The 14,231-nt window shown below is 33.5% G+C and overlaps 1 protein-coding gene across 2 annotated transcripts in view; it reads left to right on the forward strand.

Moving 5' to 3' along the window:
* Positions 1 to 14,231, forward strand: part of COL22A1 (collagen type XXII alpha 1 chain) — a 578,696-nt gene that overhangs the window by 327,485 nt on the left and 236,980 nt on the right. For both annotated transcript variants that reach the window (XM_074264749.1, XM_074264757.1), the window contains one exon: positions 6,197 to 6,250. In XM_074264749.1, coding sequence (XP_074120850.1) covers positions 6,197 to 6,250 — 54 coding nt within the window. The remainder of the gene's footprint in view (positions 1 to 6,196; positions 6,251 to 14,231) is intronic.

Raw genomic sequence — 14,231 nt, forward strand, 5'->3', positions numbered from 1 at the left:
CAGCATCTCTTGACTTATTCAGGGTTCTTTTCATCACATCAAGACAGCTATAGGAAGACAAAGAAAAAGAAGATAAGATTCTTAATGGGCATCACTAAATAATGATACAAAGTTAGGTAGGGTATTTTTGATTTTTGTTTAGGCTATTTTCTTATTACTTTAACCCAGAATTAGTGTGACATCATTGGTAAATTATCTCCCAGACATTTGAGTCACTCAAGGACAAAACCATTTTCTCACTTGTCCACAGACATTTTGGGAAGCACTTTTGGGTCGCTTTTATCTTACTGAGTGATCAGGTGACTCTACAGACATATTTTTAGATTTTTTTTCTTCAGGGAGGCTAAGTGCAGGTCAGTAAATCACTTCAGAGTTGTACAGCCTGGGATAAGAAATGGTGAATGAATTAAATTGCTAAATAGTGTCCTGGGTGCTTTTGATCTAATCAGGCTTCTGGATGACCTTCCCTCCCTTATTCTCAGATAAGTTTTAAGGCAGAAGGAATTCCCAATAAGATCAGCTAGATAAGGTCTTAAACAAGGAGGTAAAAAAAATTAATTAGTGATTTCTGGTTATATTTTTTAAAGAGTTACCAATCATTCATTTATAAAAGACTCTATCCATGAGGAAAAATGTCAGTGTGACTCAGGGAATCATAGACTTTAATAATAGCTAATAGTAATAGCTACCATTTACACAGTAGATGGCATTATTATGTTACATTACTTTACAAATGGTGAAACTGAGGCAAATGAAGGTTAAATGACTTAGAAGATACAACTATGAAATGTCTGTGACGATATTTAAAATCATTGATTTATATAGTGAGTCACTTTACTGACCTTAAAAATATTTCAACCCCTTCCATTTTTATATGAGGAAACAGGTCCTAGAAAAGTAGCAATCTTTTTTTAAATGAATCTAAAACTATGGTTTCTAATAAATAGTTCAGTAGGTTGTTAGTGTCTGTTTGATCTTTGGCAATTTCTTTGCCTAATCTAGGGCTAGAAGGAAATTTAGAGACCATCTTACCCAACCTGCTTATTTGACAGATAAGGAAACTGATGCCCAGGAATATAGAGTTGCCCAAGATAATAAATACACATAGTAAATGACTTCAGGTTTTCTGACTTCTTTCTACTATACTGTACTGCTTAGGGTCCTTTTTTGGATCTGTTTCCTAATGTTTATGTATAGTCTGAGCAAAGAGGGAGGAGCAGAAAGAGGTGTCAGTACTTCCTCTTTTCCCTACAGATCCCTCTACCTAGAATAATCCCCCACTTCTTGCTTGCCTGGCCTTCAAAGCTTATCTCAAGTGCTATTTACATGAGGAAACCCAAGAGGTGCTTTCTCTTAATGATGATTTTTGCTTCATCAAATTTTATTATATTCATATTTCCATCAAGCTCTTGTAAGTTCCTACTTTAAATAATATTTAATTTTTACAATGTCAAAAATTTTTGAAAAGTTGTGTGAACTTTCTGATGGCATTGGCTGTCACTTATTTATGTTTCAATTTCCCAAAGAGCCTGGCAATGGAAGAACCACACTAAATGCTAATGAATTACTTTTTTTGAATAGATGAGTGAATGGAGCAAAGGGATCCTTTAATGTGACAATATGATCATAGGATTGGAGCTGAAAAGACTCTTTAAGATCCTATAGTCAAACCTAATCATTTTCCAGATGAGGAAACTGAAATTCAACAAAGTTAATTGACTTGCCTAAAGTCACATATAGACAGATAGTGGCAGATCTTTTATTTGAACCCAAATTCAATTGACTGAAAATCAAACAGGTTTCCAATATTTAAAATAGGGGTATTGTTTGTTAATTTGGGAATTTACATCCCTTCCTGTGACATTTGATAACGTTTTGTTGTTAGAATAGATAATCTGATCAACTGGTTCACTAGGATTATAAATACTCATTCTAAGAATAAATTTAAAACTGAAAAAAAACAAAACAAAACAAAACACATTAAGCATTTACTATGTGCCAGATGCTCTATCCATCAGTGGGAATTCAAAAACAAACAATCAAAATAGCCTCTGGTCTCAAGGAGCTCACATTCTAATAGCAGGAAACTATACAAGAAAGGGAACTAGAAAGGAAAAGTGGAATAGATTGCAGTGGGAGCATATTAGTATAATTTGGGAAATGAACTGCAGGCTAGAGATTTAATCAATGAAAGGAAAAGGTGACCTATCAGAACTCAGAGCATCAGGGTTAGGAATCCTTCTTCCTATGGGAAGAAGGAAAGGCCAGAACAGATGGCTTGAGTTGGAGATAGTTGGGTAATGGGAAAGGGGTTAGGAAAGATAAAAAAGCATACTGAACAGATAAGGCCCCAAACTCATAATCTGAGAAACCCAGACCAATGTTTTGACTTAAATATGGCTGAAATTGAAAATGTTCATTTATTTTTCTAGAATGTCTAATTGTTTAGTAGTTATAATAAAAGCCAGAAAAATAAATTCCATCTTTGGAATTGTGGGGTGGAGGGCATTGTTACATTTCAAGTCATGTCTTCTATCAGTTTCCTAAATATTACCATCTATCTAGCTTCTCACTTCTCCTGTCCACATCCTAAAGTAAAAAGGGAAAAACAGGAATGATCACAGAAGATATAAATGGGTGAAAGAAGAAATGAACAAATATTAAACAGCTATTCTGTTCTGAATGCTGGGGATTCAAATACAAAAGGAGATTGCATTTTATTAATGGTAGACAAATATATATCATATATTTGTATATATATGTATGTATATGAAGGTTTGTAAAGAACTGATGATCAAGGAATGATATTTTGACGTGGGGAGTTGAAGGGAGGCTATTCCATCTTCGTAAATGGACAAACAACAAAAACAGGTCAATAAAATATTATTTTCTTTTTGAGAAATTGTAATATTCTCTCTAAGATGCAATGTTCTCTGTTGAGGTTTTCTTGGAGCCTCTGGAGGCAGCCTTTGTTTCAGTTCAGTAATCACCACACAAGTAGCCAGGGGTTAAAGTTCGAATCCTTTATTGTCTCCTTCAAAGTCCTATCTCCTTCACTTGAGGCTTGGCTAGTTTTCCTAGAGCCCTATCTCTGTCCTTGGTTCCGAGAGCTTGAGCTCCTGCCTCCTTCTCTGCCCTCTGAATCTCTCTGAATCCAAAGCTTTGGCCTTCAGCCTCCAGCCACCACAAATGTGGACGATGGAATGAATCTTGTCTCAGCCTTCTAGCTTCTAGTGCACTTGTCCTTTCTGGCCCTGAGAGCTTCTAGACTATATGCCCCACACTGAGTACACACCAATCATTACATCACATTATTTGTTGTAGGATTAAATCAATGCTAAACTAGATTTAATCATTGTTTCTTCAGTTCCACTCAGTACCTTGTTCCAAGTTCTGACCCACAACATCTCCTTGTAGGAGTAAATTAATCCTACTGAACCATGCTATTGTCTCTATCAATTCCACTGACTTAGTATCTTGTAAGAATCTTTTATTTCAAGTTCAGAATTCTGGCCCATAACAGGAAATAATAATAATATTGATGGAATTTCTATTCTTAGAAGTGGAGATATATAGTACAGTATATAATGGGAGGATGCACACATAATCAGATGTCTGAGAGAGTTAGCTGAATGGCATGTGAAACATGGTTTGGAACAGAGTTATTTAAGTGTTTGCCATCTTCTCATTCAAGAATAGATTTAGAGTCTGTTACCATAGAATGGTCATTTTATCTTCTTAGGTTCTTTGTTTAAGTAAATATCAATATAGATATAATAGATGCAATCATTTATACCTATCTATAGTTGTGGTTTCTGCCTTTGGATTAAAAACAAACAAACAAAAAGCATCCCTGAGAATGCTTGAAAATTCATGTTTGAAAACTAGGTATCCCTCCCACTCACAAAGGAGACAAAAAGTAAATAGCCCTTATGACATCTTACTCTACCATCATACCACTATTGTGATAATTACTGTTTTCTTCTTTCTTTTCCTAAACACCATGGCTAAGTGGCACATGGCTATGAAGATAAGTTTCAAATACAACAGATATTGATTGAAAAGAGCTTTAGTATAAGCGAAAATCACGGAGCCTCATAGTTAGAAAGGACCTCAGAGGTAAATATTGCATTATGGAAAGAATACAGGACTTTGGATTAGGAAATATTTGATTCAATTTTGACACCATACATCTTACTTGCTTGATGGGGAAAAAAGTTTCAACTCAACTGTTTGAAAACTATTGTTATTTTAAGTGGTTTTTAATTTTTTTTCCTGGAGATTTTTTGGGATGGGGCACAAAGACTTCTCTAAACACAATGAACAGAATCCTCCCCATCTGCTCTCTGAAAATGTCCATCTTTCAGTATTGTCCACCACATGATTATGTGATGTTATCTCTGTATGACTCAAGGAAAATTATGTAACTCTTCTAAAGTCCAATTTTCTGGCTTATAACATAATAATAAAACCCATAGCATCTATCTCATAGGGTAGGTGGGAGGCAAAAATGAAATAATGAATGTAATGTGCCTTAACAATTTTAGAGTGATATAAAAATATAAATTGTAATTATTTAGCTGGACATATTCTTCTGTAGGAATTCCTTTTTATTTTGTGGCTCATAAGTGGTTATCCAACATTTTGAAGGTTTCCAGGAACAGCAAACTAACCAACTTAGGAAATCACTCATTCTAATACTCAAAGATCTATGATTACAATAGTCTACTATTTGAAAACCTTTATGGGCTAGTTCCCACTAAATTTGTCCATACTATTTCATATTATTCCTTTTTCATGCACCTAATGTTTCAGCCAATCTGACCTTCTGGGTGTTCTCTGAACTTAATATTGTATCATCTTTCATCTCTGTTCTGGAATATACTCTCTATTCAACTTTACCTCTCTGAATACCTTCCTCCATTCAACTTCAGGTGTCACTTCCTATATGAAGCTTTTCTCAATTTTTGCAGTTGTCTGTGTTCTCTCCTTATCCGATTATTCTGTATTCCTTCATAAATTTGTGCTATCTTTCCTCCCAGCCACATGCTTAACAAAAACTCAGAGATAAGGAAATTTTTTGTTTTATCTTTATATCCTCAATGTCTACAATTATTAAATAGCCAAATTTAATAAATGTTTGTTGAATTAAACAACTCTTCCTGTTAGAAAGATTGCCTTGGGGCAACTAGGTGGCCCAGTGGATAGAGCAACAGCCCTGAATTCAGGAGAGGACCCGAGTTCAAATGTGTTTTCAGACACTTAACACTTCCTAGCTGTGTGACCCTGGGCAAGTCACTTAAGCCCAGCCTCAAAAAAAAAAAAAAAATGCCTCGCCCCCTTATATTGAACAGACATTTATTTTATCTTTGCAATTGTTACTTTTTGTTCCCAGTCCTGGCCCCTAGCCCTAAGCAGATAAATTCCTTTTCCCATGTTCATTATTCAAATCCTTGAAAGGCAGTCATGTTCCCCTTTCATCATGATTTCTTTTGGTATACAGCTTCAATTTCTTTATCTAATCATTCTTTGTTCCTAGACTTCTTTCCACTTATTATTCAGTGTAATTCATAAAATGAATCCATGATTGAACACAGTCCCTTAGAGATGGTCTAAAGTGCTTATAGTGACTCTATTTTTCCTTCTTGAGATGGATATTCTGTCACTTTTCATATAACTTCATATTTATCTTTGATTCCATTAAGACATTTTGATCATTTTTACATGAACAATTTTCACTCTGGGGATCTTGGATCCTGTAGTTGATTATTTGAACCCAAAAGTAGAACTTAACATTTTAACATTAAATTTCATTTTGTTAATGCCTTGTTATTCAATTTTCTCTTTTATAATAGTATGGTATTTATTCCTCCACTCAGGACTGAAATATGGAACAATAATCAAAAAAGCATACATATTGATAATATATTTATCTACATATATCTCTATATAGATAAATAGATTGCATCATGTATATGTGTACACACACACACACACACACACACACTTGTTTATTTATTTTTCTATCATTATTTCTTATTTTGTTTCCCAAAGGATCTAATAGGACCTGAAGACAAAAGAACATATATATAGTGAAAATATATATGTGTATATATCTCTGAATAAATATAAATGTATGTATGTATGTATATATAAGCATTTATTTTTCTATTTTTTCCTATTTTGTTTCCTAAAGGGTCCAATAGGTCCTGAAGGCAAAGAGGGACTTCCTGGTTTGCAAGGACAACGGGTAAGTTGAATATCTACTTTTAATTGCGCCTCCCTCCCTCTACTCCAATATGGTCCATATTATGGGTCTATTTTATGAAGATTCCTTTAAGAGAATGTGTTGATATTAATGCAGAATTGGAAATCATTGAATAAAAGCCCGCATGCTCTCTTGATCTCAAGAATCTTTATGCCTTTTTTTTTTTTTCTTTTCCTATTTTCATTAAGGAGTTTAAAATGTTGCCTAAGGAAAATATGATGAATCAGAAGTGTCATGATATAATGTGGTAATGTTATAGAATTCAGTCCCATCATTTTGTTGTTGCTAGTCTTCATACACTAGGGATTTACTCTGCTATTTATAAACTGTGCAACCTTCAGCAAATTAAGTCTTACCATTCATTTGACACTTAGCATGCATTGCTTTCTATTTTATCTTTTTTTTATATATATACAAACTTATATAATTATAGCATTTTCAAGATACAGGATACCTTAGAGATAATCATTTTATGGATCAGGGCATAAAAACTCAGAGTGAATAAGGGGCTTATCCAGAGACCCACAAGTTACTTGAGACCAAGGTCACTTAACTCCTAACCCAGAACTTGCCTTTCTACTTTGTTTATTTAAATAACTTCTGATACTTGATGAAAGTATCTCTGCTTGATGAAAAAAAAAAAAAAGTTCAAACTTAATAATTTCCATTTAATAGAAGTCTACCATAATTTGCTTATTTGTATCTATAGTAGTAGTTAGATATTACTTTACCAAAAGTACAGGGCTGAGGCAAAGGCCCTGAGAAGGCCCTGGCTGTCATCAATGTGTCAATTAATTTCCCTCTGCCTCAGTTTTTCTTTTGAGCCAATCAAATCAATGAAACCTCTTTTAAAACAGAATGTTTGCTGAAACATTTGTATCAAGAATTTTAAGTATTTATTTTCCACCCAAACCAAAAGTCTCTTTTTTTTCTTCAGCTCCTAAAATAAACTATTTTATCTGGGTTAGAATGAATTACATTTTACTTTGACCCATTAGTAAATTAGGTAAGTTGATATTGTCCTAGAGAAAAAATGACCTTGGTACCATATCAGTTGAAACAATCATTATGATTTCTTAAGGGTGTGCAAATAAGCAATTCAAATAAAAATAGGTAAAACAAATAGTATGAATTGATAATGTACTGATAAAGGAAATTTTCATTATTGCACTTGGGAGCTCTACATGAAGAAATTGTATTAGTTTCTGTAAAGCATTGACCAAATACCATTATCACCATCATTGTAACTAGCAGCAGGGCATTTGAAAAGCTGTCAGTTACAAACCATGAAGTGTGTGTGTTATTAGGAGTGCTGGTCTACCTATGTTCAGAGAAGATCGTTGTTATAGTTGACATAGTTTGATGAGGATTTTGGTTATAAGCACATCTGAAAATGACAGGTTCATAGATTCTAGGTTAAGATTCCCCAATCTAGTCTAAATCTTATTTTAAATGGACACATCTTCTTCAGCACCCTCAGCTGGTGGCTATCTAGCCTTAGCCAGACAATCACCAGTGATAACTCTTCACAGCCCGTTCCACTGTTGACAGTTTTACTTGCTATTTCTGTTCTTTGTGCTAAAAATTCTTTCCCATGTGGGAAAGACAGGTATCATATGCTAATAAGTTTAACTGAAAAAAAAAAAAAAAACTTGGGTTCTCAAGTGGACTGCAAATTCCCTATCAGTCAGCAGTATGATGTGGCAGTTAAGAAAGTAATATAATCCACATTAGTGAGAAGTATAGGAAGAAGATGAGAGTCTCACTATCCTAGTCAGACTACATCTGGACTATTGTATTTAGTTCTGTGTCCTGTAGTTTGGAAAGAAAATTGATTTGGAGAGCATATGATCATAGATTCTTTGATGTAGATTTGGGAGGGACTTTAGAGACCATCTTCCTCATGTTTGATGAAGAAGTGACCTATTCACCACTATACAAGATGTTAGATGAAAAGTGCACAGGAGCACTCGGGTCCTCTGCTGTTGTCTCATCTTTTATTTTGTTTTGCTTTGTTTTGTTTTCCCACTGTGTACTTGTACTCTGGAGTACATTTTTAAAAATTCATTTTTAAAAACAATATTGCTATAACTTCTTAATGATACCTAAATCTTAATAGAACCTACCCTTGAAATAGAAAAGCAGAGGTTAGCAAAACATACTAACCCATTAGTAGTTAGTATATCTATATTTTATATATCTCATTCTGTACCAATAATCTATTTCCAAGGGAATATGTCTATCAAGGGGAATGACATGGATGTCTTCTGCTATCAGTCCATTGTAATGCCTTGGGCAGAATTCTTGCCATGTTGCTTTCCTTTAAAGCATTGTATAAATTGTTCTCTTTATTCTGTTTATTTAATTCAAAACACATTTTAAACACATCAGTTTCATCTCCCTTGTCGTTTTGCTAGGAGATGATTGTAGAGACTTATTCAAACTAATTAGGGATGTTTTGATGCATGTCTCCTACCTAAAAAAAAAAAGAAGATGATTTGGATTTTTCTTCCTTTACCTCCCCGTGGAGGTGAACAGACTGAAAAACATTTTACATGATCCATTCCTTTCTGACTGGGAGAAGAAGGAACTGAGCCTTATTATTTTCCAGAGAATCTGAGGCTACTGTTTTATATTCTGTAGGAGTAGAGAATTGATATATAAGAGGAAGAAACATAAGAGTTTTCACTGATGCCTTAAACTGTGAATACAAGTATGCATCTCCAAGGATAGACTGAGGAGAGATCAAGAAAAATCTGTAATCATGACCTCATTTCGCTCTCTACATCATCTCCCCTGCTGATTCTAATCCATTCCTACAGTAAATACTAATCAATGCTCAAGATGAGCCAAGTGAACTGTTAAAAGAAAGAGATCATTTGTAGGATGTATGATTTGCAAATAGAAGAAGATCCTCAAAATTTTTCTACCTTCTATCCTAGTAGAAGTTCCCTTCAATTCTGAATCTGTAATCCTATGATTATCAAGAAGGGATTTGGACAAGTGACACCTTTGAAAGTCTAAACTGCAATCTTTGTCATATACAATAGGAAGTGTTTTGATTTAGGTATGGAAAACCTGGTTTTGAGTCCCAGCTTTAATATTTATTACTTTTTTTTAAACTTGAACAAATTACTTGTCTTCATAATAGATAGATAAATGAATTGCATTTAAAATATAGGTAGCTTCTAAAGTCTTTTACAGAATTAAATCTATAAACCCAAGATTACTAGCCTGAAATAGGACATTCTGATAATTAAGAATCATTTTAGTTACTTTCTTATTACTTTAAACTAGCAAAATGAGATGAAACCCCTTGCCTGAATATCCTACTTCCTTTCCTCACTTCAAATTTTCCTAAATGGTTTGGCCTAATGGCCTTTTTGCCCTCATCAGTAGCTACCATTTATTTTATTTAAATGTATATACCAGATTCTCCTCCACTCCCAGCATAATTTGGACCCCTTGAGGAAAGGGACTATATATGTGTGTATGTGTGTGTGTATATATATATATAATATATATATATATATGTTTATGTATATATACATGCTCACCTAAATGTGATATGCATGTATTGGAGTATATATATACATGTACATATGATACATAGATATCTATAGTCATATATAAGTATATAGAGAGAAAATTTCACAGATATATAATTGTATGTGCATGTATATATGTGTTTATGTACAATATATCCTCTTTCTTAATGCTCTTTTTTTTTTAACATATATGCACTTGTAATGCAGCCTCTACCTTCAAGGAGCTTAAATTATACTGTAGGAAAAAATGTACATAGAAAAAGGAAATCAAAACTTAGTCCCTGATGAGGGCAAAGAAAATATCAGATCGTTTGCTAGGGATATTTGAAGTAGGAGTAAACACTTTAAGCTGGGGATAAGGGGAGAGCAAAAAGAGTATATAATAGGGGTGCTATTATCCATTTAAGGCTGGAAATAATAGCTTTATAGATTTAAAATTTTAAAGTTCCTCAGAGGGCATTTAGATTCCAATCCAAGCTTTTGTCTATGTATGAGGAAACAATTGAGTCTCAGGAAGGAAAAAGAAAGGTTAATATGCCCATGTTCACACAAATAACAATTATTGAAGCTGGGACTTAAATCTGGTCCTCTTTAAATCCAAACCAAAAACATTTTTCATTGCATATTGCCTCTCCTTAAGCAAGAAATGCTTAATTAAATCATTCCCTCTCCATATTCAGATAACTGCAATTATATATTGCCCTTATATTCATATGTATGCATGCATAGGTCAATGATGATGATGATGATGATAAATAGACAGATAAATTCCCCCCAATCAAAATGTATGATGATAAAGAGTATACTCTGGCCACAGTGATGAATAGAACATCCTGACTGGCTGACTTCAGTTCCACTTTTCTATCTGTATTCTTCCACTGGTCTCTTTCTCATCTTTGAATGGGAGCATCCATGGTGTTAGGAGTCTATGTTGTGATTATTTGAGTTTCTCCCTCTGTGATGATCAGGGTCTCTAAGTGAGGACTTTCTTGGGATTATGAAATGTAGTACCACCCACACTTTCCTATCTTGGTTCTCTAAGAGCAGTGTCTTAGACTCTGAAACTACACTATATTGGGAAGTTGCCTCAAAATAAGCCACAAATATCTTTCTAGAGAAAAGAGAGAGGCTCATTGGGGATGGTCTTGGGATAATTTTTTATGTTCCTTCTTACCACTATCCTACTCTTTGGAGAGTGAGCTGCCTTCCCCCCCCCCCCAATATGCTAGTATTCTTTTTCCTTTGGTAAAGTTCTCTTTATATGAAAAGACAAATTTCCTAGTCTAATCAGTCTGTCTTTATTTTCCCTTCTCCAAGACTCCTTGACTTTGTTCCATTGGGCACCAAGAACCACATATACTGAATAAATGTTGAAATGAATCACACATATAAATAGCACTTTGTAAGTAAAAACAATTTAACCAATTCACATTATATGATAACTGAAGGTTTTAATACTTCATATTGTCTCAGCATTTTAAGGTTTGCAAAGCACTTTTCTCACAACAAAAGTTTATCATTTTCATTTTTAGTACCTAGAAACAGTCTCAAAACCATTTTAAAAATGGTTTTATAACCATTTTCCTGGTTATAAAAAAGTCAGGATTTAACTCAAGTATCTAACTCTAAGCCTAGTAGTCTTTCCATTTTAATGAACTTAATTATATAGTAATAAAACCATAAAATCTCAGAATCTTATCCTATATTATACAAAGTGATTCTAGTATGTGATTATTTTAGAAGATCCTTCTAAAATCTCTGAGAAATGTATTCTTTGCTCCTCAACTCAATTTACATATAAGGAAACAGAATTAATGGTAGAAAAAAAGACTTATCCAAGATTGAAAAATTGAGATGTCTATAACTATGCCCCAGATATAGAGTCTTGGACTCCTAAAATCTTAAAATTGAAAGACAATTTTGAGGTCACAAAAGACAATCCATCCCTGAATAGGAATTGCTTCTACTATATTATGTATAATAGTTATAAAGCCCTATATGGGGGTACCTATTATGAAATTGTGTGTGAAAACCAAATAGCAGCATGTTATTAGTTGGTACTTAAAAATGCCTATTTCTGTAATTCACATAATCTTCTTAGCTTATATTTCTACATTTAGAATTGGACCATTGCAAGCATTAATTTTCATAGTAGTTAATTGGGTGGAAAAAATACAGTTTATAGAAATTTGCCACACAGCTATTATCTGAAATTATAATAGAAAAAAACAGCATTAAACATTATTAATGCAAAAAGGCGTGAATATCAAAAACACTGCTTCCTTTTCATTTAGTTCAACTGTTTCATTTTCCAAAGGAGCCAAGAGTAGCTACCTGACTTAGCCAAGGTAAGGAAAGAGGATGTTATCAGAAGTAAAATTAAAACCCTCGGTGTCTTCTGCATCCAAGTCCAGTGTTCTTTCTATAATGTCATATTGATTTTCTAAATGAATATATCACCCTTATTAATCAATTTATAGCTCAAAAGATTGCACTCTGATATTTGGGGTTTGGGATTCATATGTTACTCCTGCAAGTAATTCCTTGCTATGGATAGTTCATGAACTTATCTATTTTAGAGCACATTACAGTAAATTGGGGCAATTGTTTATCCCTGAGATTTGCACAATTACAAATCAACTCAAGGAAAAAAAAAAACTGAACAGAAGGTGATAATTGCATAATTGCTTTAACTCATAGTGGAAGGAGACTTATAGTTAAAAAAAAAAAACAATGAAAATGATGAGATCTGATATTTTGAACAAGTTTGACATATTAGAAAGGATGGTAGATTTGGAGTTAGAATCCTAACTCTGACACTTTCTAGCTGTGCCTTTAGATAAAGAATTTCAGTTGGAGGTATCACAAAAGACAAGTAATCCAATACATACCTATACAGAAGTGTCCTCTCTAGCACTGAGAATATATGTCATTCCGCAACTGCATAAGACATTCAAAAATGGATTACTCAATGCTTCCTGACTTAGCTTATGACATTTTTAGGTTGTTCTACTTGCCAGGAATTTTTTCTCTTGCCTATAATAAGTCCAAATCTTTCTTTCTTCAGCTTCTACTTATTGCTTCTAGTTCTAACTTCTTGGGCCATGAAAAACATATTTGTTACCTCCTCCACACAACAGGCCAAGATATTTGATCACAGTTGTGAAGTCTTCACTAACTTTTATCTATGTGAGCTGTATATTCCCAATTCCTTCAACTAGTCATCAGATAGCATGGTCACTGACATTCTCACTACTCTGATCATTTTCCTTTAATGGATAAATCCTTGCTTGTCAATGTCCTTCCTAAAATATGATGTTTTGAATAAAGCACAATAAAATATGTGTAGTCTGACCAAAGGCAAAAGATGGTGAAACACTCTTTTTTTAATGCTGGAAGTTATGCTTCTCTTAATGCAATCAAAGATAATATCAACTATTTTGGGTTTTTTGCCATCGAATCATATTAAATTGAATTTGAAATTTATTAAAACCATGGTGTCTTTTTTACATGAAGCATTGCATATTCACATTTCACTTCATTCCCTAATTGTGAAAAAGTCTCAAGTAAAGGACTTTAATATTATTCCTACAATCTTATATTCAACTTATTCTAACCTTTCAAGAAATTTTTGAATCCCCCTGACTCTATCATCGAATGAATTTTGTTACTCTCCCTGCCAGCTTCATGTCATCTGAAAATCTGACAAATATTTCTGCTGTCTTCATTCAAGTCATTGAAAAAATGTAAAACAGCCCAGGCTAGGGATGAATTCCTAGAGAAGCCTCTCTATGCTGACATTATTTGACCATTCAATCAGCCAATTTCCCTCTAACTGTAATATCTCTTAATTGATTACCATTTATCTTGTCCACAAGAAAACTATAAATAACCTTGTTCAAAGCTATGCTGAAATCCAGGAAGACTATGTCTAAACAATTTTTTGAGTACTCTAGACATTCTCTCAAAAAGGAAATGGAATATGTCTATTATGAACTTTTCTTGATGAAGCCATATTAGATCTTTGTGGGAAGACAGAAGCAAAAACATAAACAAGTTTGATAACTTGGGGAAACAGGAAAATATAATCCAAGATTTAGGGTTTTAAAGGAAAGTAGGGGTCATCTGTTTCAATTCCTCCATTTTACAAGTGCAGTGAAGGACAGAGAAGATTAACTAATTTTCCTAAGATCATGCAGCTAGGAAATAATAGTGATGGGAATTAAAATAAAATCATCTGATTCCAAATCCAATGTTCTTTTCATGATACCATGGTTTTTTTTTTATTTTTTTCTCATAGTTATACAGATAAAAAGTATCAGAACAGAATCATGACATCAGGACTCACTCAATAAAACCTCAAGTACCATATTTTATACTATTTTTTTCTAAACAAACTTCTATCATCGTACCAT

This window comes from Sminthopsis crassicaudata, chromosome 1 (genome assembly GCF_048593235.1).
Source record: "Sminthopsis crassicaudata isolate SCR6 chromosome 1, ASM4859323v1, whole genome shotgun sequence".
In the NCBI taxonomy this organism is placed as follows: Eukaryota; Metazoa; Chordata; class Mammalia; order Dasyuromorphia; family Dasyuridae; genus Sminthopsis; species Sminthopsis crassicaudata.